The 25,956-nt window shown below is 51.7% G+C and overlaps 1 protein-coding gene across 10 annotated transcripts in view; it reads right to left on the bottom strand.

Annotated features, from left to right (window-relative positions):
* The window catches only part of CUX1 (cut like homeobox 1), a 298,816-nt gene that overhangs the window by 77,932 nt on the left and 194,928 nt on the right, over nt 1-25,956 (bottom strand). For all 10 annotated transcript variants that reach the window (XM_058681024.1, XM_058681025.1, XM_058681026.1 and 7 more), the window contains exons 8-9: nt 24,453-24,519; nt 3,968-4,016 (exon numbers count right to left, since the gene is read on the bottom strand). In XM_058681024.1, coding sequence (XP_058537007.1) covers nt 3,968-4,016; nt 24,453-24,519 — 116 coding nt within the window. The remainder of the gene's footprint in view (nt 1-3,967; nt 4,017-24,452; nt 24,520-25,956) is intronic.

Genomic DNA, 25,956 nt, shown 5'->3' with positions numbered 1-25,956 from the left:
AATCCTGGCGGCTCCACTTCCCATTCAGCTTCCTGCTTGTGGCCTGGGAAAGCAGTCAATCACAGCCCAAAGCCTTGGGACCCTGCACCTGCATGGGAGACCTGGAGGAAATTCCTGACTCATTGCTTCGGATTGGCGCAGCACTGGCCATTGTGGTCACTTGGGGAGTGAATCATCGAACGGAAGATCTTCCTCTCTGTCCCTCCTCCTCTGTGTATATCTGACTTTCCAATAAAAATAAATAAATCTTTAAAAAAAACAAAACAAAACAAAACAATAACTATTGGTCGGGCCAAGTCAAGGGTCCTGCAAATCAAGACGAACACATACGCCCACCTCTGCCTCGCTCACAAGGATCCTCCTTGCATGGCCCAGGGGCTGACTTGGGCTGGGGGGGTCCAGTTTACATGGGAAAGACCCAAGGTTATTGGCAGGTCATGGCAGTAAGTCAGGGACGCAGTTGATACAGTGCAAGGTGCAGATTCAGCCACATGCGGTAGGCACATCCCTGACAGGGCCCACTCAGAGCAGGTGTTCAAAAGACCTGCTTGATGGGCAGGGAAATAGCTGCGTGTCTACCCAGAGGGGTGCCCAGCACTGTCACTCCACGAATGGGAAATGGTGGCCCAGGGAGATGGGGGCATGCAGGGTTCCATGGTTGGGAGATGTTAGCCTGGCATTCCAACTCAGGCTAACGTCAGTCCATGTTTTGCCATCGGGACACAAACTCTTGGTGGGAGATGCCACGCCTGGCTCCGGGAACCCTCTGCTTTCTGTACCACTCCCTCCTCCACCAGTGGGAATTAAAACTGGATACATACCCTCATCTTGACCTGATAGAGCTCCTTAACGTTAGGGCCATCCTGTGCCCTAAACACCAGGCAGGCCAGCAGGAGAGTGAATATTCCATTTCAAAGACTTCCTCCTCACCCTACTGGTGGGCTGTGAGCTGTTTTAGCAAGTGGTTTGGGTGGCTGTAAGGGTGTAGCCAGCAGCCAGTCCGACTGCAGGCATGCCAAAGGCATGCAATGCTAAGCGGCAAGTCTCAACCATCCTGAGCCTTTTGTGTTACCACTGAAGATGGCACTTGTCAATGTATGTGTCCCCAAGTTAGGCTGAGAGGTGCCGGGGATCCCATGGCTTAATGAACAGCTGCTATTGGCTTTCCTGGCTCTTTCCTAACAGAAACACCCAGTAAGAAAACAGAGCTTTGGCTCTCAGCTGAACATGCTAACCATAAACCTAGTGCAAAAACAGTGTTGCTTGCCAACGAACTAGGATATTGCACTTCTGGGGCTCTCCCTAAGGAGAAGGTGGCTGTCGGATTAATTGCACCTGAACTGTACATACAAGGATGAGGTACTATCCATGTAGCGCCCCGACCCTTCCTTTCAGACCCTGCACCTGCTAGGCCCTTCCTGCCTCCTCACCCAGGGAGGCTCCCTCCTAGGTGACTGCTCATGTCAGGGTCACTGTATTTGCTGGGTTTTCACTTCCTTTTCCTCTCCCTCACCCCCGGTCCCTTAGGGAGCATCACAACTTTTCAGGGCTTGGGTCCCCATGCTGATGCTCTTCCGGCCAGCCACCTACTTGGCTGTGGTGCCCAGCCAGTGCCCATCCCCTGCTGGTCCTTGAGAGCCATAAGCATGCAAGTTACATGGTCCCCACCCTAAGCCTTCTTCCCTCCTACTCTCTTGCCACTCCACACTCCTGATATGACTTGAGTCCAGTATTAAGTCACCTGTCTTCTCTCTCTGCCTTCTGAAAATCAATGTAGGTCCCTTAACACCCTTTCTTCCAGGCTTGTCCCCTGGCTTTCCCAGGCCTCAGGTGGAACTTCCAGGTAGGGAGGAACCAAGTGCAGCCTCCTCTGTTGGAACTGTTGTTAAGGGTACAACTTAGGAATGTCAGGTGCATGCACGGAACTGAGCAGCTGATCCTGCAAAGTCAGAACCTCAAACCCGCTTAAAGAGCTGCCTGTTTGCTCGTCCCATAGTCCTGTCTGTCTATGTGGAGGGAACCACCACGGCAGATCTAACTGCTGGAATCCCACAGCTCCTGGGCCTGGTGGCAGGCTTGTCTCCTCCCTGCACTGTCCTCATGTGTGCCTTTCTCAAGTTCAGAGAGGGACTTAAGAAATGTGTCCAGGGCCTGGTGCCATGGCTCAACGGCTCATCTTTCACCTGTAAGCACCATCATCCCATATGGGTGCAGTTTGTGTTCCAGCTGCTCCACTTCCCATCCAGCTCCCTGCTTGTGGCCTGAGAAAGCAGCAAAGGGCGGCCCAAGTGCTTGGGCTCCTGCACCCACATGGGAGACCTGGAAGAAGTTCCTGGCTTTGGGCCAGCTCAGCTCTGGCCATTGCAGCCATTTGGAGTGAAGCAGCGGATGGAAGATCTTTCTGTTTCTCCTTTTCTTTGTAAATCTGCCTTTCCAATAAAAATAAATTAATTAAAAAAAAAAGAAAGAAAGAAATGTGTTTAGGCCACCAAGCCAGGCAACAAGGAACTGGGGCCTGGGCCAGATGTCACTTTGGAGTGGGCCTCGCTGGAGGAGGGCCTGGCAGAGCGAGTGCAGCACCATGAGCAGAGCCTTGTCTGTGTTTGCTGCACAGGGCGCGGCCCGAGACGTCAGTGGGGCGGTGCCTCTGTTGACCTTGACAGTCACAGAAATCAGGCCACGGGCCTGACCAACCAGGGCCTAGCGCACAAGTGCCAGCCAGAGGGGAGGCCCGCCCAGGGCTGGCCTTGGGGCAGAGCGTGGGTGGGAATCTGAGAAGTGCAAGGGGCAGTCATGGGACCAAGCAGGCGCGCCCTTGCCAGGAAGGCCTTGTGACTTGAGAGCTCTGCAGCGTGGAGCGCTGCAAAGCGAGTCAATCCTGGGGGCTGGAGCACAGTAGCTTGGAGGATAAAGGGCACAGAGGTGGCAGTGGCAGCACTTTAGAGCAATACATACATTGGGGAGGAGAGGTGGGAGCCTGAGCGGTGCACCTGGCCAGCAGGGTCCTGGGCCTGTTTCTGGGCATGGTGGTGAAGAGCCCAGGTTCTGAACTCAATCTCCTCAGCTGTAAACTAGGTACTCTAACAAGGCACACTGAGGAGGGGGCTGCAGCAGGAACACCTGAGGACCATGACACAGACTCAGAACCACCACCCAGAACTGCCACTTGGTGCACTCAAGGGACATGTGCCACACTTCCACGTGTCCCCCACAACCAGGCCCATGGTTCTGTGGTGGCTGGCTCCATCGCCATGGACAAGGATGTTCTTTTGCTAAGATCGGGGTGACCCAAATGGGGGTGGCCTTCATGAGACTACAGGCAGAGACCTGGGCACAGAAGGGCTGTGCCTGGGCGACCATAGGCTAACTATACCATGCTCTGTCCGAACCTCGGGCTAGCCAGCAGGACAACCAAGGGGGGCTGAGAAGGACACCCACAGCACCAACCTTGTCCCCCGACAAATGCAGAAAACACACTGTGTCCCCAACTATGGCAATGTGTCCTCTTTTTCTGGGAACTCTGGGTGCAAGGCAGGGCCTTTTGGGGTGGCTGAATTCTCCAGGCAGCTCAGCTGAGGCATCCCGCCTTCTCTCCCCCAGAGGCTGGACATGTTCCACAAGACACGTCTGACAACTAAGATGTGGCCAGGAGCAGGGTGGTCAGTGAGAATCTTTGCCAAAGCACTGTGTGTGTGGGGGGGAGCATGACAGAATTTTCTAGAACAAGCTATCTGCTATAGAGCTTTGTGTGGTGGGGCTGGGAGCAGAGATGGATGTTAAGAGTTGGATGACAACAAAGAGACCCTCGTTCAGTGTGTGGCCACGTGGGCTGTTGGAGATACTGAGACAGTGTCTTCATCCACATAGGTCTTCCACGTGGATAAGGCACTGATGCGGACAGGTGGGGTGACAAGCACTCGACATACCAATGGCAGCAGGGGTATGGTAGGGTGCATGGACATCCTACCTGGTTGGCTCTTTCGAGGTCAGTCATGATCATCTCGATCTCGTCGGCCCTGGGGAGGCGAGAAGGAGAGAGTGGGTTAGTTGCCAATGAGGCAGGCTCCAGGGGCACCTGGCACGCGGGCTTCTGGCAACGTCCGTGTGCAGGCAGGACCCAGTAGGGGTCAGCGCTGCCCCTCAGCAGGAGCTGGGCCCAGATGGTGGGGACGGTGCTTGCTTCCTCCTCCTGGCTCCTCTGGGAGTTGGAGCTATAGTGTGTGGCCAAGAGAGCTCCAAGTGGAGGCTCTGGGCACAGAGAAGGGACTGAAGGAGAGAGAGGAATTTTCTGTAGGGGAGGGAAGCAGGTGACAGGTGCACAGGTTTTGAAGTCTGCTGGGGGGAGCCTCCGAGGGTGGCTGGCGGAAAGCTCCTGACAGTGGAGGCCATACCAGGACTGGGGGACCAGGGGAGGGCAGTGGGTGTGGCGGGGGAGAGGCCGAGCAGAAAAAGTTGGGGCTGTAGTCCAGTGTGAACCACATGGTTCATGGTGCTCAGTCTTGCTCTACCTGGTTGGGAAAGCACCAGAGGGCAAATGCTTGGTCCCAGCACCCAGGAGAGGGACGAGAGGACTAACTGCCCAGTGTCCTGCAGGTGTGGCCAGTCTCCAAAAGCCACCTGGCAAGTCACAGCCTCATCCTCTGCAGGATAGGGTTTGGTGACAATGCTTGAACACCATGGGGAACAGAGAGAATGTGATAGCTTGAGACCCCTGTGCATGTGCAGATGGTGGGGGGCTTAGCCACCAGCCCACCCTCTGCTCCTTCCTGGTCTCTCCAGCCTTTCACTGCACTCTGTGGTTCTAGGCAAGCTTATCAGCCTCCAGCAGGTCTGAATGACGAAACGGACACCTGGCGCTTAGGTTCAAGGCTCATTGTATCCGTCTATTGCAGTCCCTGGCAGCCTGTCAAATGGCCTGGTTAAACGAAGCTATTTTTGGGATGGCTTCATGGAGAAAGCTGTGTCCCCGTAAGATAAATAACCCAGTGTGGGCCCCTGCTGGGTAGGTGGGAAGGGGTGGCATTGCAGAAAATAATTTCAAATGTAAGCCTTCTGGATCTTAAAGCAACACAAGAGCTGCAAAGGGTAAAAGTAATGGTCCCTGAAAGTGTGCAGGGTCTCAAACATAACAGGAAGGGGACACGGATGGACATAGAGCATGGCTGCCCTTGACTACATGCTGGTCTCAGTAAATGACCTGCATGGGATACAAAATGCAACCACAGGTTCACTCTCTTCTGAACTCGTCATGCATTCACCAAGTCTATGTGCACACCCAGCTCCTGGTGTCATTTATTCACTCCAGCACTTGTTCCAGGAATGCTGCTGCTGCCGTCAGTTTGCATTAGGGACACAGGCTATTTTCCCTGCCTTCTGGATTCCTTGAGGGCTGCAATAGCCAGGTCTAGGTGAGGCTGAAGCTAGCAGCCAGGAGCTTCATCTGGGTCTGCCACATGGGTGGCAGGGGTTCATATACTTGGTTCATCCTCTGCTGCTTTCCCAGGTCATTAGCAAGGAGATGCACTGTGTTAGCACAGTAGCTGGGACTTGTACCTGCACCCATGGGCTTAATCTGCTGTGCCACAATGCAGACCCCAGTCCCTGCTATCTCTCCAGTGTTTCAGATGCAGCACCCGTGTACCTGGGGCGAGGCTGACTACACACCCGGTGGCTGGGGAATAGTCTGAGTGAGCCAAGAGACTGAGCTGGCATCCAGGGCTGTGGCCTCAGGACTGCCCCCACCCCCGAACACACACACACACACACACATACACACACACACACACACACACACACACACACACACACACACACTCTGCCTGGGCTTCAGTGAGCCCACTGATTGGCCCATCCCTTGGCCCAGTTGGCTTCCGTCCACACTCTCCCAGTTACTGGGATGCTGCTGGCCTGCTTCCTTCTGGCCTCCTCCTCACCACCCCACCTTTCTTGGGCAGTTTATTCTTTGATACTTTCTGCTGCCTTCGGGAAGGTTCTTCACTGGCTTTGACTAGGGCTTGGCTGCACCCACACCGTAGCCCCTCCTATTTTGCTCCTTAGCCACTTGACTCTGCATACTTCTTGTTTGCACTGGCAGGGGCGGCGTCCTGGCATTTCACTAGCATCTCCTCTTGCCTCTGTTCTATTGCTTTGTTCCCTTTCTCCATGGACCGTCTGTCCTATGTCTTTTTGGGCCGCACACACTGCTGGTCTGCAGTCCATCTTTCATTGGGATTGTTTGCCTTCTCTGGGTCCCAAGGCAAACAGAGAAGTGAGGCCGTGGGCACCCCTCAACAAGTACACTGTGGCTGGTGCCAAGGGCAGGGAGGGCATGGGATGACCCCAGGTGTCTATTCTCAACTGTCCCCACACCAGGAGAACCTTCTGGTCCAGGGCTTGGGCCTGAACCCTTGGGAGAAGCCGCAGGAGGGGTCTTACTGGATGTAACTTCCTGTCCTTGGCAGTGTGGCACTTGCTGTGACAAGAGACCAAGGGCCCGGTCCAGGCCTCCCTTCTCCCCAGCCCAAGAAAACAGAGGGTGTCCAGGAGGCCTGATCTTGAAGCTGCCAGATGACCACTGCTTGGTGGGAGGTTGGGTGGGGTGCTGGGAATTGGTATCTGGATCTGTCTATGTTTATGGGGCCAGGGTTGGGAGAGGTGGGGATGAAGGTTGCAGTTTCCTCAAAACCACCTGGATGTCTTCCCAGGCAGGGGAAAGCTCTGGCCATGTGTTCATTCAGGTGCCCAATATGCAGCACCAGGATGTCACACCACTCATAAAAACACTGGCAACATTTACACAGGAAGGTGCCTTCTTGGCCGTCGGCGGCAATCCCTGGAAATGAATGTCAAGTTTTCCATCTACAAGCTGGTTTACCTCTGGTTACTAGGCAACTGCTAAACCGACCAAAATACAACCGTGATAACAACTGTGGCAGTGGTGGTGCTCCACCTTGCGCTGCCAGGGAGGGTGTGGCTCTTGTCTGTCCCTCCCTGGTCTCTGCCTCTTGGAGGTGGGAGCATGCGACACTGGGTATTGTGGTGACAGCTGGGCCCAGAGGGGCTGTGGTCTCCAGTCACAGGAGCGGAAAACTGAAGGAACCAGCATTGGTTGTGGGACTTGTCACTCATTTCTCTATGGGGGCCATTCTTTTCAAGAGGTCAAAAGAAACCTAACTGACTACAGCCAGCTAGGTGCTGTCACGTGACGGGGCTGTGGGGAAGGTGTGGAGGGCAGCCACTGGCATGTGCAGGCTGGCACCAGCGTGGTGCTCGGCCAAGCGCAGGGGAGAAGTATTAGGAAGAAAATGCTGCAGTGCTGTACTACTGACTGTACAATTTTTTCTTGTCATTAGTCTCCAGCCAATACAGGCTGATGAGGAATTCAGGACACTGACACTGTATTACGGGCAATGCGCCAGCTAAAGAGGATGACTGTCACAGGCAAATGTTCCCCTTTTACATGAGGACCTCTGACACCTGTAGGCTTGGGTCTTCATGGGCGTTGGCCACCCCCCACCTGCAGACTTGGGGCCACTGCAGATGACCAGGCAGCAAAAGAATGTGTGGGATGGCCATTGAAGGCCAGGCCTCTCCTCGGACATGGGTGGAAAGCCAGTGGTCTCAGTATCACACAGCCAATCAAAAGGAAAAGACATACAGATTACTTCTTGTTATAACAACAGACACACACTCCTCGGGCTGCACTTTGGTACAGCACGCTAAGCTGCTATTTGGGACTCTGTGTCCCATTATTGGAGCACTGGACTGAGTGCTGGCCTCTCCGCTTCCCATCTGGCTCCCTGCTCATGCACACTGGAAGGCAGCAGATGATGGTCCCAGTACGTGGGCCCCTGCCACCTACATTGGAGACATGGGCAGAACTGCTGGCTCCTGACTTCAGTCTGGACCAGTCCTGGTTGTTGAAGCCAATAGGTGTAAGAACCAGAAGATCTCTTGCCCTTTCAAATATATTGCAGGTAAGTAAGTAAATACACATTTAGAAACTGCTCCAGGACGTTTGGCTGAGTGGCGCCTACCCCTCCATGCTGGCCTAACTTGTGACGATGGTCATCATATTTAGCATGAGCCAGCCTCAGGCCAGCTTGCTTGGCATGGGGTACAGGAGGCAAGAGGGGGTTCATCGGACTCAGTGGAGGGCTGATAGAGGCCAGGCTGAAGTTGGGCACTAGGCCAACCTTCCGAGACAGGAAAGGCTGGCCTGTGGCCTTATGCTCACCACACCAAGTCTGCTGCTCTCCCCGCTCCCCCGCTCCCCCGCCATGGACCCTTTTTCCATACTTCTTCGTTCCTTCCCTTGGGTGACAGCACTGTGCTTGCAGAACCATGTTCAATACAAAGATGACATTGGGATGTGTGTCTGGGGCCTGACTGTAAGGCCCAGCAGGGGCGTTTCCTGTCTCGCCACTCAGCAGGTGCCTGAGTTCTGGCTCTAAATATAGATGCTTTTATTTTGTTAATGAAATATCCAACTGCTCCTATTTTATTAAGACTTTTAATACAGGGCGGGTATTGATTTCATTAAGTGCCTCTGAAGCACTCACACCACTGTGGAGACGGCCCCTCCTTGGCCCCTCGATGGGAAATGACGCGGGCGGTCGCACGCCCCTGTCTGGCTGTGGTGTGCGAGGCAGTGAGCGAGCTCCTGAATTCTATTTGCTAATATTTTATTTAGTATTTTGCCATAAATATTTATATATGAAATTGGCCTTGAGGTTCCTGTCTGTTTTAGAAGAATTTCCTGCTCTGGCGCACAGAGCGAGCTATAGCAGACAGGGCAGGGTTGGCTGGAAACCCGAAATCTATCACGTGACCCTTTGGTAGCCCCTCCAGCCTGCACCTCCGGGAGTGCCCTTCTGGTCACGGGATCCTGGAGTGCAGGGCAGGGGGGCAGAGGGCAGCACACTGTCTGCTCCTTCTGTGTGTGTGCTTTCCCTGCAGGCTTCAAATCCAACCTGTACACAGCTCGAGAACTTATGTCCTGCAGGGAGTGGTGGGGCTGTGGCTGATCACAGCAGGCCCTTCCCTGAGATCCCCACCCCCATTGCACATGACACAGCCTCTGCCTCTGGCACGCACTCCTGGCCCATCAGCCCTCGGTAAGGCTCAAGTCATGTGAGTTCCTGCTTCGGTTCAGTCAACAGCATGCTGCGATCCTTTAGTCCTACTCTGTTCCTTGAGACTATCATGCTCGTCCCTGGCTGCAGCCAGAACTGTTCCCTTAGCCGAGGTCTCCATGCTGCCCACGTTCCCAGCAGACCTTGCAAAGGTCCCCGCAGTCTGCTCTGTGCCCTATCCCCTTGCTGTATTTTTACTGTGCTTTACTTCTGTCTGGGTGAGATCAAGGAAATCATTTGCTTATCCACCACCACCATTCCAGCGGACACAGCAGGTATCTACTAAATACTGGGTGGGTGACTGCACATGTACAATACCTGTGCTACCTGTGGTCTACACTGCTGGTGACAGGAAGTCACCCCCCCGGCTCCTGGCTGGCAGGGCTGCTTGGCCACGCGACGAATGTGACTTTGAAGACATGAGTCTGTGGGCTATTTGTGCAGCCCCTTTTCCTAAACTTTGGAAAATAAGACGATGGCAAGCCTTGGGAAAAATGCATACAGCTCTAGGGTGAGAAATCCCCTTGGTCCATGGGACTGGGCTCCTGCAGGAAGGGCCTAGACTGGTGCGAATTTCATGAGCTGTGAGGAAGAGGAAATGGCGCCGGGTTCAGGGTGTGATACTCAAATAACTCCTTACAGTTAGGGCACTTCTGCTGGCAGGTGTGGAGAGGGGCTGAAGGCATATGACTGTCCCTTGCCCTCCCCAAGGCCCTGATCAGTTGTGTCTTCCTCAGAAGCCCAACCCGTCCCTGGTGGAGGCGCAGGGCACGGCCCGACCTCTGCGGAAAAGAGTGGTTCTAATTTCTGCTGGGAGTGAGTGCTGAGGGACTGTTAAGTGGCCAGGATGTCACCTCTGTATCTCGCAAGTGAGCTCGGCTCATTATTTTTTTTTAAATGATCATTGTATTAAATATAAATGACAATTGCATAACGTTATGGTAACTGTTAGTTAAGCAACTCTGGTCTGAGCTGACCGAAGAAGAAGCCGCAGGCTGCAGCAACAAGACAGCGCAGGCAGGCTGGTCTGGCTCCTCCCTGGCCCCAAACCTGCCACAGGGTCCAAAACAGCCTGTGACTACCACTTGGGCAAGAGATGTGACACAAACAGGGTCACTCTGCAGGCAACCCCCAAGATCCCAAAACTGAAGGAGCACCTGTGCGCAGTCATGGGCATCTTTTGACATCTCCTGGGAGTGCCCAGGGCAGCTGCGATGCCAAAGTCCCTTTCTTTCCACAAAGCCAGAGCCCTGGGGTCTTGATGGAGCTACTGGGGGCGTTAAACTAGGGAAACAGTGGGAAGGAAACCTGAAGAGTTACCGGGTTTTGGTTTCTCCTCATCACCCTCCAGACTGATGGTCACCTAGAAGGAGGTGGCCATGGGGAAGACCCCGGAACACTGACAGTGGCAAAGGGCTGCAGATGGCCATTGTGCAAGATTTGGAGCCTTTCCCTTCCAGCCAGAACCGATTTCTGGCACCTGGGATGCTCTTGGCCAAACACGCGATGGTCCTTTTTCCAAGGAAAAGAAAAAGAGATCAGTGGTGGGGTTAGGGGAGAGAGATCAACCAAAGGACTGAGATTTGAAGGCCAACTAGCCCAGTGCCACACTTGCATCTCTCTCGGGTCCTGATTCAAGCCACTTCAGAAAATGAACCACTTGGAACTGGCACAGTGGAGTAGAGTAGCAAGCTAACCCTCCTCTTGTAGTGCCAGTATCTCGTGTGGGCTCTAGTTCGAGTCCCGGTTGTTCCACTTCTGATCCAGCTCCCTGCTAATGTACCTGGGAAAGTGTTAGAGAATGGCTCAGGTGCTTGGGCCACTAGTTGAGGCCATTTGAGGAGTGAACCATAAGATGGATGATCTCTTATTGCTTATCCTTCTCCCTTTGTAACCCTGCCTTTCCAATAAAGGAGCCATTCACAGTATTCTGGGCTGCCCAGTTAAGAAAGGCAGAGGTGGACAATTCTAGGGTCCTGTGGCTGAGCACGTCCCGTGCGGCAACATTTAGACTTGAAATGGGAGGATGTGGAGGCAGCAGCCAGCAAAACAGAAGCAGGGAGCAGGTGAGATGGGATGTGCTGGGCGGGGCCACGTGCAGCCAGGGGCCTGGGATCCGTGGCGCCTGCCCTTCCGTGTGTGTCAGGAATTCAACATTAAGGAAGTGGATTAAGGAAAAGCCTGCAGGGACGATGAAATTGGCACAGGTAATCATGGCATCTTCTTGTCCCTCCATCCTTCATCACCTGTTAGACATCAAGCCTCGTCAGGCCCACTGCTGCTGTCACTTGCCTAGAAACAAGATGGGTGGGGCACGAGGGCAGTAAGCTAAGCCTCCGCCTGTGACACCAGGATCTCATACAGGGGTGCTAGTTAGACTCCTGACTGCTCTACTTCTGATCCTAGCTCCTTGTTTCAGGCCTGGTAAAACAGCAGAGGATGGCTGGCCCAAGTACTTGACTCCCTGCACCAGCATGGGAGATTTTGAAGAAGTTCTAGGCTTCTGGCTCTGGTTTGGCCCAGCTCCAGTCATGCAGGCCATTTGGAGAATGAACCAGTGGCTGGAAGGTCTCTTTCACTCTTTGTCTTTCCTTCTCTCTCTATAACTCGGCCTTTTAAATTTAAATAAAAATAAAATAAATCTTAAAAAAAAGTTTGGTGACAGAGGACCTGGGACAAAGAATAAGGCAGATTTCCTGCTGAACAGTAGTTACCCCCTCAGCTTCCTCCCTCATCTGTCCCCAAGGCCAAAGCCAAGGCCAAGGGGACCTCCTGGGCCTACCCCACCAAGCCATCCAGGCTTGCCAACTACAGGCTGCTTCTGGTCCTTCCCCAGCGCAGTCACAGCCTGGCCTTCAAGGCTTCAGAGAAAGCTCCCTCCTGTTTAACCGCCCTGCTTGGCAGTCTGTTTTCATCCCTGGTCTGGGCAGCGAATCCACAGGAGTAGGCACTGCAGGCATCCATGGGGGAGACAGCAGCCCTCCTCTTCCTCCCTCTGGCACCGAAAGTCTGCATGGCGGCAGTGTTAAGTGCCTTTTTTTCTTCCTTTTTTCAGATGAAGATGAATAATTCAGCGGCTCCCACCCTACTTGTGAAGTGTTAGACAAACAATTCCGACGGGGCCAGACTCGCTGGCCCCAGCAAGGCCGTCCCTGCCCCGCATTCTGACATCATTGGATTTGGCCATGAATCTTTAAGAACCCCCTCCATCCTGTCTAATCACTAAAATACCACAAAGGAAGTGCACGTTACTTCAGACAGTGGGGGGAGAAAATAGAAAGGTTAATTGAAACATCAAGTTTTCCCTTGTAGCCGAGCCAACAGTGGATGTGGCTGTCGCGACATAGCTGAACTGTGCAAACAGGACCCTGGGGTAGGCTGTGTCTTAGTCACCACCAAGCCTGCCAAACCAGCTCCCGACTTGGCCCCCAGGATCTGTTCTCGGGGTCTTATTGAGTCCTAAGACTTCGAGGAAGAGGACTGACACAGGACTTTTAAGTCAAAAGACCAAACAGACCGATAGCAATGGAAACAAGCTTCCTGGGTTTGTTGGGAGAATTCCCAGTGGGGACCTGCTCCCTGAGCTTCATGGCTGGGTAAAGTTAGGCTATGCAGGTCCCTCACTTGCGGCATGGGTGACCTCGTAGCCAGCCAGCCTTGCCCTTGACCACCAAACCTGCAGCAATCACTGCAGTTCTGGCCATGAGGTGGGGTCTGGTTGTTTTTCAGAGGCCAGGGTAGGGGGCTTGCCAATGTGTGACCTACAGGAGGGCCCTGGGTACTCAGGATAAACTTCTGAGGTTAGCATTGGTCCAAGCAGCAGGCTGATGGTCTGCAATGGTGGGTGGTCCACTTGGCCTTGGAATGTACAGGAGCAGAGTGCCCTGCACGGTGAAGCTGGATTGTGCTATGGCGGGGCAGTGGCCGTTACCATGGTGCCGGACTGTCCCAACAGCATGGGGTGAGGAGGAAAGTCACCTCCTGGGCTCTCCTGGGCTTTCCTGGGGCTCACTGCTTCTGCACTTGCGCATGCCTGTTATCAGTGCTGAGTGGGGGCTGCGCTAATCGGGAGTCTCAGGGCACTTAGCTGGGCATCTGGGTGGCTTGGCCAGACCTCTGAGAGTCCATGAGAGATCCAGAGGATCAGAGATCACAGATGAAGCCTGCAGGGTCCATCCACTCACAGAAAGAAACGTAACAGAACACACTAAGCAGTGTACCACGTAGCACAAGAACATTACGGAGAAGTCAGTAATGCTAAACACACAGTAATAATAAAAACACAACAAGCCTGCACTTGTCTTAAATCATGAGGACCTATAAAATACAGGAAATAAAAGATGGGATGAAAAGCAGTAAGACTGAAGAGGTGGTCCCACCAGGAACTCAATACCCAGAAAGGAGAATCTAACACCATTCAGGGCGTCTAACTGTCCGGACTTGTAAAACCAGGCCACAGCGGGGTTTATGGGACAATGGGGGAAAAACAGGGCCCCTAGGGGACATAGAAAAGGCTGGACACCTAAAACCAAGAGACTCCAGCATCCTCTGGGGGGAAATAGAGACGCTCCTTCTTAGAACAGGGGAGTGAAAGGAGGATCGGGTGTCCTGCAGTCCTAGGGGACACCCGATCAGTGCTCCCAGGTGTCATGGTCACATGCATACAGAACCCAATGGGAAGAATTCCCTGTGCTCAACAAAGCATCCTGCTTTCTGGTGCAACACAGGGAAGTGATAAACTCCCAGAACTAGTAATAAATATCTGGACAATGAAATAAAAAGATCTATCTCATCTATAATAGGGGCATAAATATTAAACATGTGGGAATTAAAACAACATCATATAAATTCCATCTATAGAAAATCGAATTTACAAAATGCTACTGGCAGAGAAAGCTAATGATGATATTTATTTGCAGTTGCATTAAATATAAATAAGGATAAATTTATCTCCCAAGTTAATTTATATCTTTTGGTGAAATGACAAGATGCATATGAAAAAATTAGGTGACCAAAATACTAAAGAGTTAAAAAAAAAACCCAAACAATAGCAGACAACTGTTGTCAACAAAAAAACCAGACATTATCAACACCGTATAGTATTTAGTAAGATGAACATTAGGCTGACAGAAGCTCAGAGACACATAGAAATAGCATGAAATGCAGGAAAATGGAATCATCAACACTACTGGGAAAACCAGGAGTGAATAAAAACCACCAGATACATGTATTAACCCATATGCTATAATAAACTCCAGACAATAAATCAGTAAAAAAAATAAGAAAGTGGATAAGGAAGGTAAGGCCATTTCCTAGGACTGAGATCATTTAGAGGTGATTAATGTTAAGTCTGGATGGTACCTATCTTATTTTTGTCTTATTCTTATCAGACAAATTCTATCAGAATTCTCTGTATAGAGAAAATCACTCAAAATCCCAGTGAAAAGAGGCATTAACTGACAGGTAAAATAATGAATGGCAGAGAACAGCTCTCATCCAGAATATGGATAGAATCACAGGTCACCACCCAGCATGTGGAAACGATCAAGGCTCAATCCTGCCATGTCCAATCCCAAGCTACCACTCAGCACATGGACACAACCATGGCTCAATACTGCCATGTCCACATCCTAGGCCACCACCCAGCATGTGGACACGATAATGGCTCATTCCAACTGTACCCACATCTTGGGCCACTACCTGGCATGTGGACACGATCACAGCTCACTCCCACTGTGTTGGTGGTCCTAGGCCATGGGGAAACACACAGAGAGAAATCCAGCTGATGGGAAGCATGGAGATTCGTGTTAACAGACACCCAAGGTTCTTGCCTAGCCTGGTGAGGAGAAGCTGTTTCTCCTGGATTGGGAACCAAAGCTGTCAGTCAAGTCCCATCCTCAGGCTCCCATGCTTTCCTGGGCAGCCAGACGGCACTGGCTTGGGGCCAACAGCACTGCCACCTAGGGCAGAACGGGCAGGGGTGGGGCCTCCCCACTGCCACAGGATGCGACCACACCCTCCACAGGGCAGTGGAACTGCTCCAAAACAGCAACACTCTTGCTGGAAAAGTCTCTTTTTCTGAAAACTTCGCCCTCCAAAATACAGTTCAAGTGCAGACCAAGACCTGAGGGCATCCAACAGCGACTCCTGATGGAGTGGTAGGCGGGGTGGGGACGGGAGGGGGGCTCCTGCACCGGGGCCAAGAAATACTCGCCTGACGCCCACAAGCTTTGGGGTGCTCACAGTGGGTGTGGGGGGGGGCGGGAAGAAGACCCTGTTAAGGATGGTGGGGGATACCCTTGCCTGCTGGAAGCAGGGTTTGGCTTCTTCAGCCCACACCTTCTCTCTGCGAGGGGATTAGGAGGGACATCACGCGAGGGACCTTCAATCGCAGACAACGTGCATTTTCTTTTAATTCTACTTGCCCCAACTTTTTGAAGCCCTCATGTTTGCCCAACAAATTCCAAACAGGAGTACAGTTGGCTTAAAAGAGTCACACACTCAAGGGAGAGAAACTGCGACACAAGAGACCCTACACCAGGTGCTGATGGGCGACCAGCCACCAGGACGCAGACTGGCTTCTTCCCACTGGGGTCCCCAGGCTGAGGGTGACAGGAAGGACTAAAGAGGCTCCAATTTAATCCAATATTTAAAATTCAACCAAGGCTGGAGTAAGAGGGTACTTGTTCGATTGCACCTGCTGCTTCAAGAGAAGACTTCCACATTGCTTTTTACAATCTATTGATTTTATGGGGGGAAGGGGGTGGGGGGAAGAATGAGCTCTCACACTGTCTTGTCTGGTCTATGGTCTATTCCTCGAATGCTGGGGCCGGGCTGGGGCTGATGCTGGGAGCTAGGGCCTCAACTCAGGTGCTACATCATTTGAGCTTCCTAGGGGCTACATTAGCAGTGTCACCGGGACTCGAAGCAGGTGCTTTGATAAGGGATGCTGGCATCCCAAGTGATGTCTGAAAGCACTGTGCCACACATGCTTGCCCCAAGTCTGCAAGTGCAACCAGTACTCTGCAGTTCCTGCTTAGCAGAGAATTAGTGATGCGACACAACCATGCAGCTCCTAATGGCTATCTGACATGTTGCTTTCTGCTTTTTTTTTTTATTTTTAAAACTTCTTTGAAAGAAAAGGAGAGGGCCCGGCAGCGTGGCCTAGCGGCTAAAGTCCTCTCCTTGAACGCCCTGGGATCCCATATGGGGGCCGGTTCTAATCCCGGCAGCTCCACTTCCCATCCAGCTCCTTGCTTGTGGCCTGGGAAAGCAGTCGAGGACGGCCCAAAGCTTTGGGACCCTGCACCCGTGTGGGAGACCCAGAAGCAGCTCCTGGTTCCCGGCTTCGGATCGGCGCAGCACCGGCCGTTGCGGCTCACTTGGGGAGTGAAACACCGGATGGAAGATCTTCCTCTCTCTGTCTCTCCTCTCTGTATATCTGACTTTGTAATGAAATAAATAAATCTTTAAAAAAAAAAAGAAAGAAAAGGAGAGAAAGAGTAAGTGAGAATGCAAGAGTGCGATCTTCCATTCACTGGTTCACTCCCCAAATGGCTCTAACAACTGGTGCTGTGTCAAGCCAAAACCAGGGAGCCAGGACTCCATCTGGGTCTGCACATGAGGGTGGCAGAGCCCCAAGCACTTGAGCCATCACCTGTGGCCTCCCAGAATGCACTAGGCACTACAAAATGAAACAAGGGATTCTAACTGCAGCCTAACCCACAGCGCCACAATGCCTGAACTGTCTTCATTCTTATGAAAGAAAATGTTTACGAGTTTGGACTGAAGCCCTGCCAAGGTCTTCTGTTTGCTACTGACACCAGCCCTGGATTTTCACTGATGCCAGCTCTACCCAGGTTTACCTAAATCTATGGCCTAGGTTCCATTCATGCTATTGGTGGCCAGACCTAAAAGGCCTACCCCGCGGCAGTCTGCTCATCCCAGTGGAGGCCTGCTTAGGAACCTTGGAGTCTGGGTGGCTGGCAGGAGAAGGGTTTATGCAGCCCCAGGCTGAGCAGAGTCAGCAGGGACCAGTGGCTTCCACTACACCTGCCCTTCCATTGTTGCCTTCAGACCAGAAGGTCAACAACAGGGGCAGAGTTGCAACTGGAAGCTGAGGGCAAGTGGGGGCACAGAATGCAGAGGGTCTGGTGGTCCCCCACAAGCTACTTTCAACTTGAAGCTGCCTAACCCTTTCTGTGCCATTGTCTCCTCCATCGGTCTAGGAACAGGGACTGCTTTTCAAGGCAACGTTTCCAGCATGTCTGTTTACCAAGGAAGACGACTGTGTTCAAGGGTGCTTATGGCAGAGTAAACACCAGACTGGCAGCAGAGTTAACAACTCGGGGGTGACTATGAGAAACATCTTATGATGGGGCTCAGAACAGCGGACGGTTTAAGGCCTCGGTGGACAGAAGCAGCACATGCCACAACTGTGGCACCTGCAGTGTGAAGTGGCAGGATCCCCAACAACCACTGGTGACAGCTGCACAGGGCATAGGCATCAGACTTGCTGACTTCATTTGCAATGAAAAGAAATGCTACTTTCTGCTAGTAAAACCAGACTTTTTTTCCCCCCTCTAGGCCCAAATTCAAGAACTCCCAAAATGATCTTTGTGAACTCCATGTGTAGTGCCCGGAATCAAGGGTGCCAGAGCCCCCTTCCACTTCACATAAAGGTTCTGCCAGCAGGTTTCAGTTCAGGAGTGTGTGAGCCTGGGGAAGGACTGGAATTCCTGGGTGTAGGGTGAGGGGAAGAGTCAGTTTTTGGGAGGAGATGAAGTACAGGGGTGCAGCTGAATCAGAAAGCACGCATTCGCACCCCCTGCATGTATACCCATATCATTATGTTTGAATTGTAAAACAGAGCTGCTATATACAGAAGCAACTTATATATAGCTTTCCTTCTCAATTTTGAAAACTTCAAGAATGAGAAAGTGATCGGAATCAGCCGTATGCCTACAAATAGTCCTGGCCACCGAACCTGACGGCTTCCTTTCCTGCTGTTCCACACTATTCTGGATTTACAATTCCATGTGGACTTTCCAGGGAAACTGGTAGTTTATATAGTCTGTCAATTCTAAAGATCACAAAGCCTTTTTACTTTTTTTTAAGAGTAGGAAGAGCAGATCAGCACCTCAAAATAATAAAAAAAAAAGGCCAACTTACAAGAGTAAGGGAAAAGGTAAAAGAATATACACCATGAAGAAAAATTTTGAGAGCATCTGCTGTGCTTCCGTGCTCCAGGGCTATTTTGATAGCACTTCAGATGCTATATGTTGTTAATTTTGTCTCCAGACTCCTTAGGGTTACAGCTGCAGGGAAATCAAGAGGGACACCAGCCTGGTCATGTGGGGGTTAATTCTCACTGATGTTGATGCCCCGGGTCCCCTGCTCATCAGGGCATTAAATCAGGGCTGTGAGAGCGAAGCTATAAAGTTCTGTATTAAAAATTCATCCTGCAGGCTCTGGCTGAGCGGTGGCTGCCATGGTGGGGGTGGGGAAGCTGAGACACCCCACTGTCTCTCGGGCAATCACAGCCATTCCTTAGCACCCCGGGGAAGACAATGGTAGGGCAAAGAGGTTGCAAGAGAAATCAATACAGTCGATGGAAGGGCCAGGCTCTGGCTCTCCTAGAGGGACCTTTCTATTCTCCAGGCTGCTTCCTCCAGGAAGTGTGCTGGTGGCCCAGCTGGAGGGCTGTTCCCCTTGCTTGTTTCACACCCAGCCCCGAGAGCCTCCCGATCCTCCCTGGTGGATTGTGACACACCACAGTGTCTCGGTCAGTGGTGGCAACCGCTTCACAGCTTGTTCTCGCTTTAAAACCTGGGTCCTGTGAAAGGGTGGCTTCCACATTTCTGTGGCTGGGCGGCTATGTTTTCCTCTGGAATTGGTTCTCCCAGGCACAGCTCTGAAGGCACCAACTGCTCCAAGATGCTGTTGGGATAGAACTTCTGGTCTCCCCTGCACCTGAAGCTGCCCAACCTCCCACCCCCCACCAATCTCCCCTCGGGCTTGGCAAGGTTTTTCTGAGTGCAGACAGGCCTTGTCCAGGAGGGAGGAAACCAGTACTTTCTAAATGCACCAGGGCAGGCCCTGCAGACCTCTGCTTCTGACCCAGCTTCCTGCAGGTGCACAGTCAGGGATGCAGCAGTGATGGCGCAAGTGTTCAGGCCCCTGACTGCCCACGTGGGAAACCTGGAAGGTGCACTGGGTTCCTGATCTAGCTCTGGCTGCTGTGGGCATTTGGGGACTGAGCCAGCACATGGGAGAGATTTCACTCTCCTTATGTGCTTCTGTCTCTCTGGCTCATATGATGATGATAATGATAATAATAATAGTCACATAAAAGGAATCTGTCTCCACTGATGCGGGAAGGTTTCATGGGAAGGTAAGTTTCTGTATCTACCAGCCACCATGATACTCTTGCCAAGGACCTTGGCAGGACCCGGTTAATGGCAGGCGAGTCCCTTGTGTTCTCCACCACCTCTGAGGCAGGTGTGCTGGGTCCTGGGGAGCTGCATGGCCTGGGCCCTTTGTGTGCTTCCACTCCCTGTGGTGAGTCAGAACTGCATGGCTGAGGAGTTTCCCTGGGGCCGGAGGGGGTGTGGATGCTGCAGGCTAGGCCCTCATCTTCCTCCTTTGTTCCTGTGGCTCCTGGCGACTGGCTGGCTCTTCAGTTTGTTCTCTAGCACCTGTCCTGCTCACAGTGAAGGCTTCTACTGCTGTATCAGCTAGTGCTAGGCAGGTGCAGAGACCCACTGAGGATCCTCCTGCAGCCCACAGCCTGGGGTGGGTGCGGGGAGGGCAGGAAGGTATGTGACCTAACGCTGTGCTGCCAGCCCTGGGTGCACATCTACACGCGATGGCCTTTCCACAGGAGGCTGGATGAATGAGAGTCCTGTGTGTGATCACACCAGACCTGAGAAAGCTCCAGGGAAAATGGAGTTAACAGGGCCAGTGTTGTGGTGCAATGGGTTAAGCTGCCACTTGTGACACTGACATCCCACACGGGAGTTAAAGTTGGAGTTGTGGTTACTCCACTTCCAATCCAACTTCTTGCTAATGTGTCCGAGAAGGTCCTCAAAGATGGCTCAAAGTATTGGGTTTCTGCCACTCAGCCACATAATGGTCTTGAATGCAGCTCTGGGCTTTGGCCTGGCTCAGTCCTGGCCGTTGTGACCTTTTAGAAGTAAGTCAGTAGATGGAATATCTCTCTGTGTCTCCTCTCTCTCTTTAAAAAAGAGAAAGGGAGTTAAATGGCCAGTTTATTTTGGAACACAAAATTTTTGAAGTACTGCCTTAAAGTTAAAAAAAAAAAAGCCACAGAACAGCAGCCAATTCCCCCTAAATATACACATACACGCACAATTTCTATATCTGTTTAATTTTAACAACTAAAAAAGTTCCTCCAAAGAACTATAGAACACCCTGTTTGAAATATATGCAGTCATTTTTCATAATATGTATCTTACATGAACATTCTGCAGACCCCACATGGCACAAACTAGATTTCACAAGCTTACTGTAGCAAAAAACGAATTCATCTTTTGATTTCTCAGGACCTTCTGGATGCCCTCTGATCCACACAGGTACATACGCAGTACCTCTAGATACTCCTGTGTGTCCTTGTCTGTGTGCACGCTGCACCTCTGACCTCCTGGACATGGGGCAGGACTACCACACCTGCCAGCTCCTCCACAAAGACTCAAGGAGGGAGGCCACACTTTGTCACTCCCCAGGGCCGGGGCAGAGGGTTAGGGCTAAGGTACAGGACACACGGAGGAACTTCCATCCGGATTTGGAAGCGTGCAAATTGGTGGTTGGAGAGGGTGTTCTGTCTGGAGGAGGTCGCAAGCAAATGCCAAGGACAGCCTCTGGGTTAGTGGGAAGGGGCTCACTCAAGGCACTGAACTTTAGGGGTGAAGTAGAGATCCTCAGAATGGGGTGGAAAAGGTCAGGAACTAGACCAAACCTACAGGTCTTGGAGACATGATGTGGGCAAAAGATGCCGTTGGGCTTCCCTCCAAGGGTGATGTGGGGTGCCCCCATGTGTAAGAATGGCATTAGGTTCTCTGTGCAAGTCCACCACCCCTGGAAGCTGCGCCTCTATTTTTAGGGAAATCCATCTGCCCAGGGTAATTACAGAAAACCCCCAGTGCCATTCCATTCTGGAAATTCATGACTCAACAAAAAAGATCCAAGGAAATAGAAAACTCCATATTCTTAGGGTACAGCAGGAAGGCTAGTCTAGGGCGCTCAAGCAGGACTTTCCAAACTCAACACAGGGAAGCATGCTGCCCTATGGACTGCAATGAGTGGAGCAGTGGGGTGGCTCTCAGACTCAGTCACCTGGGCGCCCTGGCCCCATTTCCTTACCCAAGAAACAAAGAGACAGAAATGGACCTGGGAGGGTGGGCACAAGGGGTCTTCACTATCCTCATGGGTCGTGCAGGTCATGAAAGCATTCGTGCGGATTTTACAGTGTTTTTGCACCAAGACAAGTGGACCATTTCATTCTACTTTCTCCATAAATTTTTTTAAAAATTATTTTTAATTTTTAAGAAGGATTTATTTCAAATAGAGAGAGGGAAAGAGAGAGAGATCTTCCAATGAAGTTCAAGAGTCAGAAGCCAAAGCACTTGAGCCATCCTCTGCTGCTTTCCCAGGCAGCATATTAGCAGGTAGTAGAATGGGAAGTAGGGTAGCCGGGATATGAACCGGCACCCATATGGGATGCTGGCATCTTGGCGGGAGCTTTACCAGCTTTGCCACAACACTGGTGTCTTTCATGAACTTTATGAAATACCCACTTCCACTGAGGGCTTCTGGGGACAGGAAAGAGGAGAGAGAAACCCTTCCAAGCACCCTGCTGCCCCCTAGTCAGCCCTCTCACAAGTGACAGTTTTACAATGAAGTCCCATGTGAGGGGGACTGGTGAGGCCATCACGGTGGAGGACAAAGAGCTCTGGGTGGCAAGCTCAGAAGACGAGGCGTGGGTCTGACCCTGTGTGTAACCAGGATGACCTTGATTTCCCATGTACACCCTGAGCACCTCTGCTGACAAGTGCTTGCATCCTATAGGGGTGCCAGCTGGGTGTTCCGACCGCTCCACTTCCCATCCAGCCCCCATGCTGTGGCCTGGGAAAGCAGTAGAGGATGGCCCTAAGACTCGGAACCCTGCAGTTGTGTGGGAGACCTGGAAGAAGCTCTTGGCTTCACATTGGCTCAGCTGTTGTGAATAGCTATTGGCTATTGTGGCTATTCATTAAGTGAACCAATGGATAGAAGATCTTTCTCCTTCTCTCTGTAAATCTGTCTAATAAAAATAAATAAATCTTTAAAAAAAGAGAGAGAAAGAAAACAGTGGGGTACTGTCCAGGGCAGCCTGTCTGGAATGCATCAATGCCACGTGGACAGCTACTGGCAGCATTGATTTTTTGAACCCTGTCTTAGGTCCCTCTGCCAGGATGAGAAGTTCCCAGTGCCTGTGACACAAAGCAAGCTCCTCTGAACAACTTGAATCAAGCGCTGAGCTGAGTCAGTGAAGGGAATGTGATCTATACAACAAGTACCATATATCTAAAAAGAAAATAAAATTTTAACCCAAGTGAAGTTCTTCATACAAGTTGTTTTTGTAATGCATGACCTAAGTATATATGTATGCAATTGTGGTCTTTGAAAAAAAAAAAACAAAAACCAACAAACCAACCAACCAACCAACCAACCAAAAAAAAACCCAAGCATACAGGCCAGGCATGCTGACCATATGAAGTAACGTTAAGAAAGATGAATTTTACCGGCGGGATTGGTTTGGGAAGCACAAATTCTCGTCAGACTCTCATTAGCCATAAAACATGCAATATTCGGTGCGATTCAATATTTGCTTTCCTCAGAGCTCACAGCCTCGGCCCACACGCTTGAAGGAATGCAAGGAGCTGACTGCGCGAATAACAGCCGGCGTGTCTTTTCCAGCTCAGATGCACAGGGCCAGAGCAAAGAGGTGGCCATGGACTTCAGCAACAAAAATGGGAATTCTCGCACTTTGGCCCAGAAGCCCCTGGCTGGGAGGGCAAGTGGCAGTGACCTGAATCTGAACCAGCTTGAACTTCTGCAGGGACAGGCAGGAGGGGTGGGTACCCTGGGCAGCGCAGTGGTTTCTCTGGGGGCCAAGGAGCTGCGACATCCAAGGCCAGCCCGGGGAGCTGGTTCCATGCAAAAAACTGACACCACTTTGTTTTCCTTCTCTCGCCAAGGGAAAGTGACTCCAGGTGGGAAAAATCTCTATTTGCTAAGAGGGAGTGGGCAGACTCAGGACTAAGGGTGACCAGTTGACCGGAAAAGCAGGCAGAAATCATTCATTTATTTGACCCAGAAATGGTTATAATCTGAAACCCTGCAATCCCCTTACACAACAACTGTTTGGGCAACTCCCCCAGCCCACCCCTCCCTCAGCCCACCCCACCCCATCATGTTCCAGCAAATATGAAACTGTGCTTGCCATTTGTCTAAGGAATCTTGCATTAATAAACATGAAGAACAACACTTTTACCTCCCACTCGCAATGACAGGACAAAACAAAGACCAGCTGTATTCATCAATGCGGCCTTGTTCTGCGCATAAAGGCTAATTACATTGCGCTTCAAGCCTACACACGGAAAACTTCACTGCCGCTGTCCCCGGCACGGGCAGCCTGCCGTCCCAGCTGACACCCGGCTGCGACTGGTCGCTATCAGTGGGGCCTCACCACGGGATTCAGTGCCTTCAGCTTGCAGTTTCTTTTCTAAACTGGCTGCTGACACAGGTGCCTGTCCCCCCTATCCTAGAATCGGCGGCTGGATGCCAGAGGCCTGTCCCCCAACTGGGCCATCAAGACTCACCTTGAGCTGGGCACAAGACAAGGTGTAGAAGAGGCTCCGGGGACACCTGCTCATCTCTTAATTGAGCAGGTTTTTCATTCTCTCCACGCACTCCCACGGACCTGTACCCCATGCATGGCCCCACTCATGACAGGAAACACAAGTGGCTCCCACTAACAGCACGGGAGGGGCCATGCCAGGCCAGCCCAGGGCCCTGCAGGTATTTTTCACAACAGGACAGTCAGCTCCCCATGTGCCTGGATTCTGCTTTCCGATGAAAGCCACAGGTTGGACAGAGCGGAGAAAGCCAGGCACTAAAGACGTCCTGCGGCTGCCAGACTAATGCTAGTTACCCATGGGAACGCTTGGGTCCACACAGGCCTGAGACCTTCGACAGCCTGTCCTGTTCTATAAAGCCAGGCGGGACCCAAGCCAACACACATGGATGCAGACTTACTTTGCAGTAGTTTCTTCATCATATTTGGTTTTCAGGTCAAATAATTCTGTTCGAGTTTTTTCCAGAGCTGAAAGGCAGAGGGAACCCGGATGTAAGCAACGAGATTTTTTTTTTTTTTGACAGGAGGTGGGGAGGCCAAGGGCAAGGACAGCAGGAAATACCCCTCTAACCCAAGCTCCTCCCAAGCAGCACCCTGGGGAGAAGGCTCTGCAGAGACCTGAGGCTCTACAATTTTTTATTATGAAAAACCTTCCACACCCAACTACACACATGCTCATGCCATGCATAACGGTGTTTCAATCACACGTAGGGTGGTAGTCCTTTAAGAGCATCACGGGGCTCAAAAACTCTGGGGGCCTGGGCAGCCCACTGCATTGCCCGGGGTGGAGGAGTACAGCGAGGCAAGTGCTGGATGATGGCAATGACTTTGTTACATGGTAAGGTATTTCCTAACTGTTCTCCTGTTTCTCCTCGCCATCACTGGGAAAGCACGCCGTGCTGAGAGGCCATGTGGAATGGCTGGCTGTTGCACCCAGAGTTGTGCAAGGCGAGTGCTGTGTGGTCTTGCACATGGACGAACTCGCCTCACATGGTAGTGCTTTTCATGATGTACGACTGATACTGGGTGACCCATGCGTGCGTGTGTGTGTGTGTGTGTGTGTGTGTTTGTCTTCTTTCCCTCCGTAGATATGACAGCTGACTCCTGACTGCCACCTGTCAGCTTCCCTTAGCAGTGTAGCATGGAGGGCCCAGGCACCTCGGAGTGGGGTGAGCCTGTGGGGGCCTCCTTTTCACCATCAGCCACTCTGAGTGTGACCCCTCTTCTGTGTCCTCACCAATACTGGGTTCCAGCAGGCAAAACCAACCCCTGCTAACATCAAGTCTCTCTCCCTCAGCTGCTCACAATGGTTTGCATGTTTTCATGCGTGTGTGAGCTGGTGTCCGTCTTCTGTGAACTGCCTGCTCCTGTCCCTGCCTGCTCGGTTGTCATGGACCTGCGGGTGGCCTGGACTAGTCTCTGGGGATGACCCCTTTGCCTGGTCAGTGTGGGGAGACTACTGCCTCCTGCTCCAGCATCTGTGTTTGAACTTGGAGCTGGAACTCTTCCCATGTCTCTCCCAGCTTTAACTGACATACCCGGTTGCTGCTTCCCTTTTAAATAAAAAAAAGTTGGGAGAAACTATACCCACTTTAGCATAACCTTTTTGAGTGTCTTAAATTTGAAAGGTTTGCTATTACTGTTCTTCACTTCACTTAGGGTAGAAATAAGTTTTTTTTTGCCCATTATTGTTGCAAATGAAATGTCAGCCTTTGACAGTCTGGTGGTTCAGACGTGTTTGTTGGAAAAAGAGCAGGAAGGGATGAAAATGGAATTTGGATCCTCCCACCTCTGCATTAACGACTCAATGTCAGTGACTAATGAAGTCAGATAGAACAGCCGTGGTGCCAGCTGAGGGGTCCCTGCCCAGACCTCAGCCAGCAGGTAGCAGCACAGTGGACCGAT

This window comes from Ochotona princeps, chromosome 24 (assembly GCF_030435755.1).
Source record: "Ochotona princeps isolate mOchPri1 chromosome 24, mOchPri1.hap1, whole genome shotgun sequence".
NCBI lineage: Eukaryota > Metazoa > Chordata > Mammalia > Lagomorpha > Ochotonidae > Ochotona > Ochotona princeps.
The sequence above is the reverse complement of the archived record's forward strand: the minus strand, read 5'-3'. Positions and strand labels throughout refer to the sequence as shown.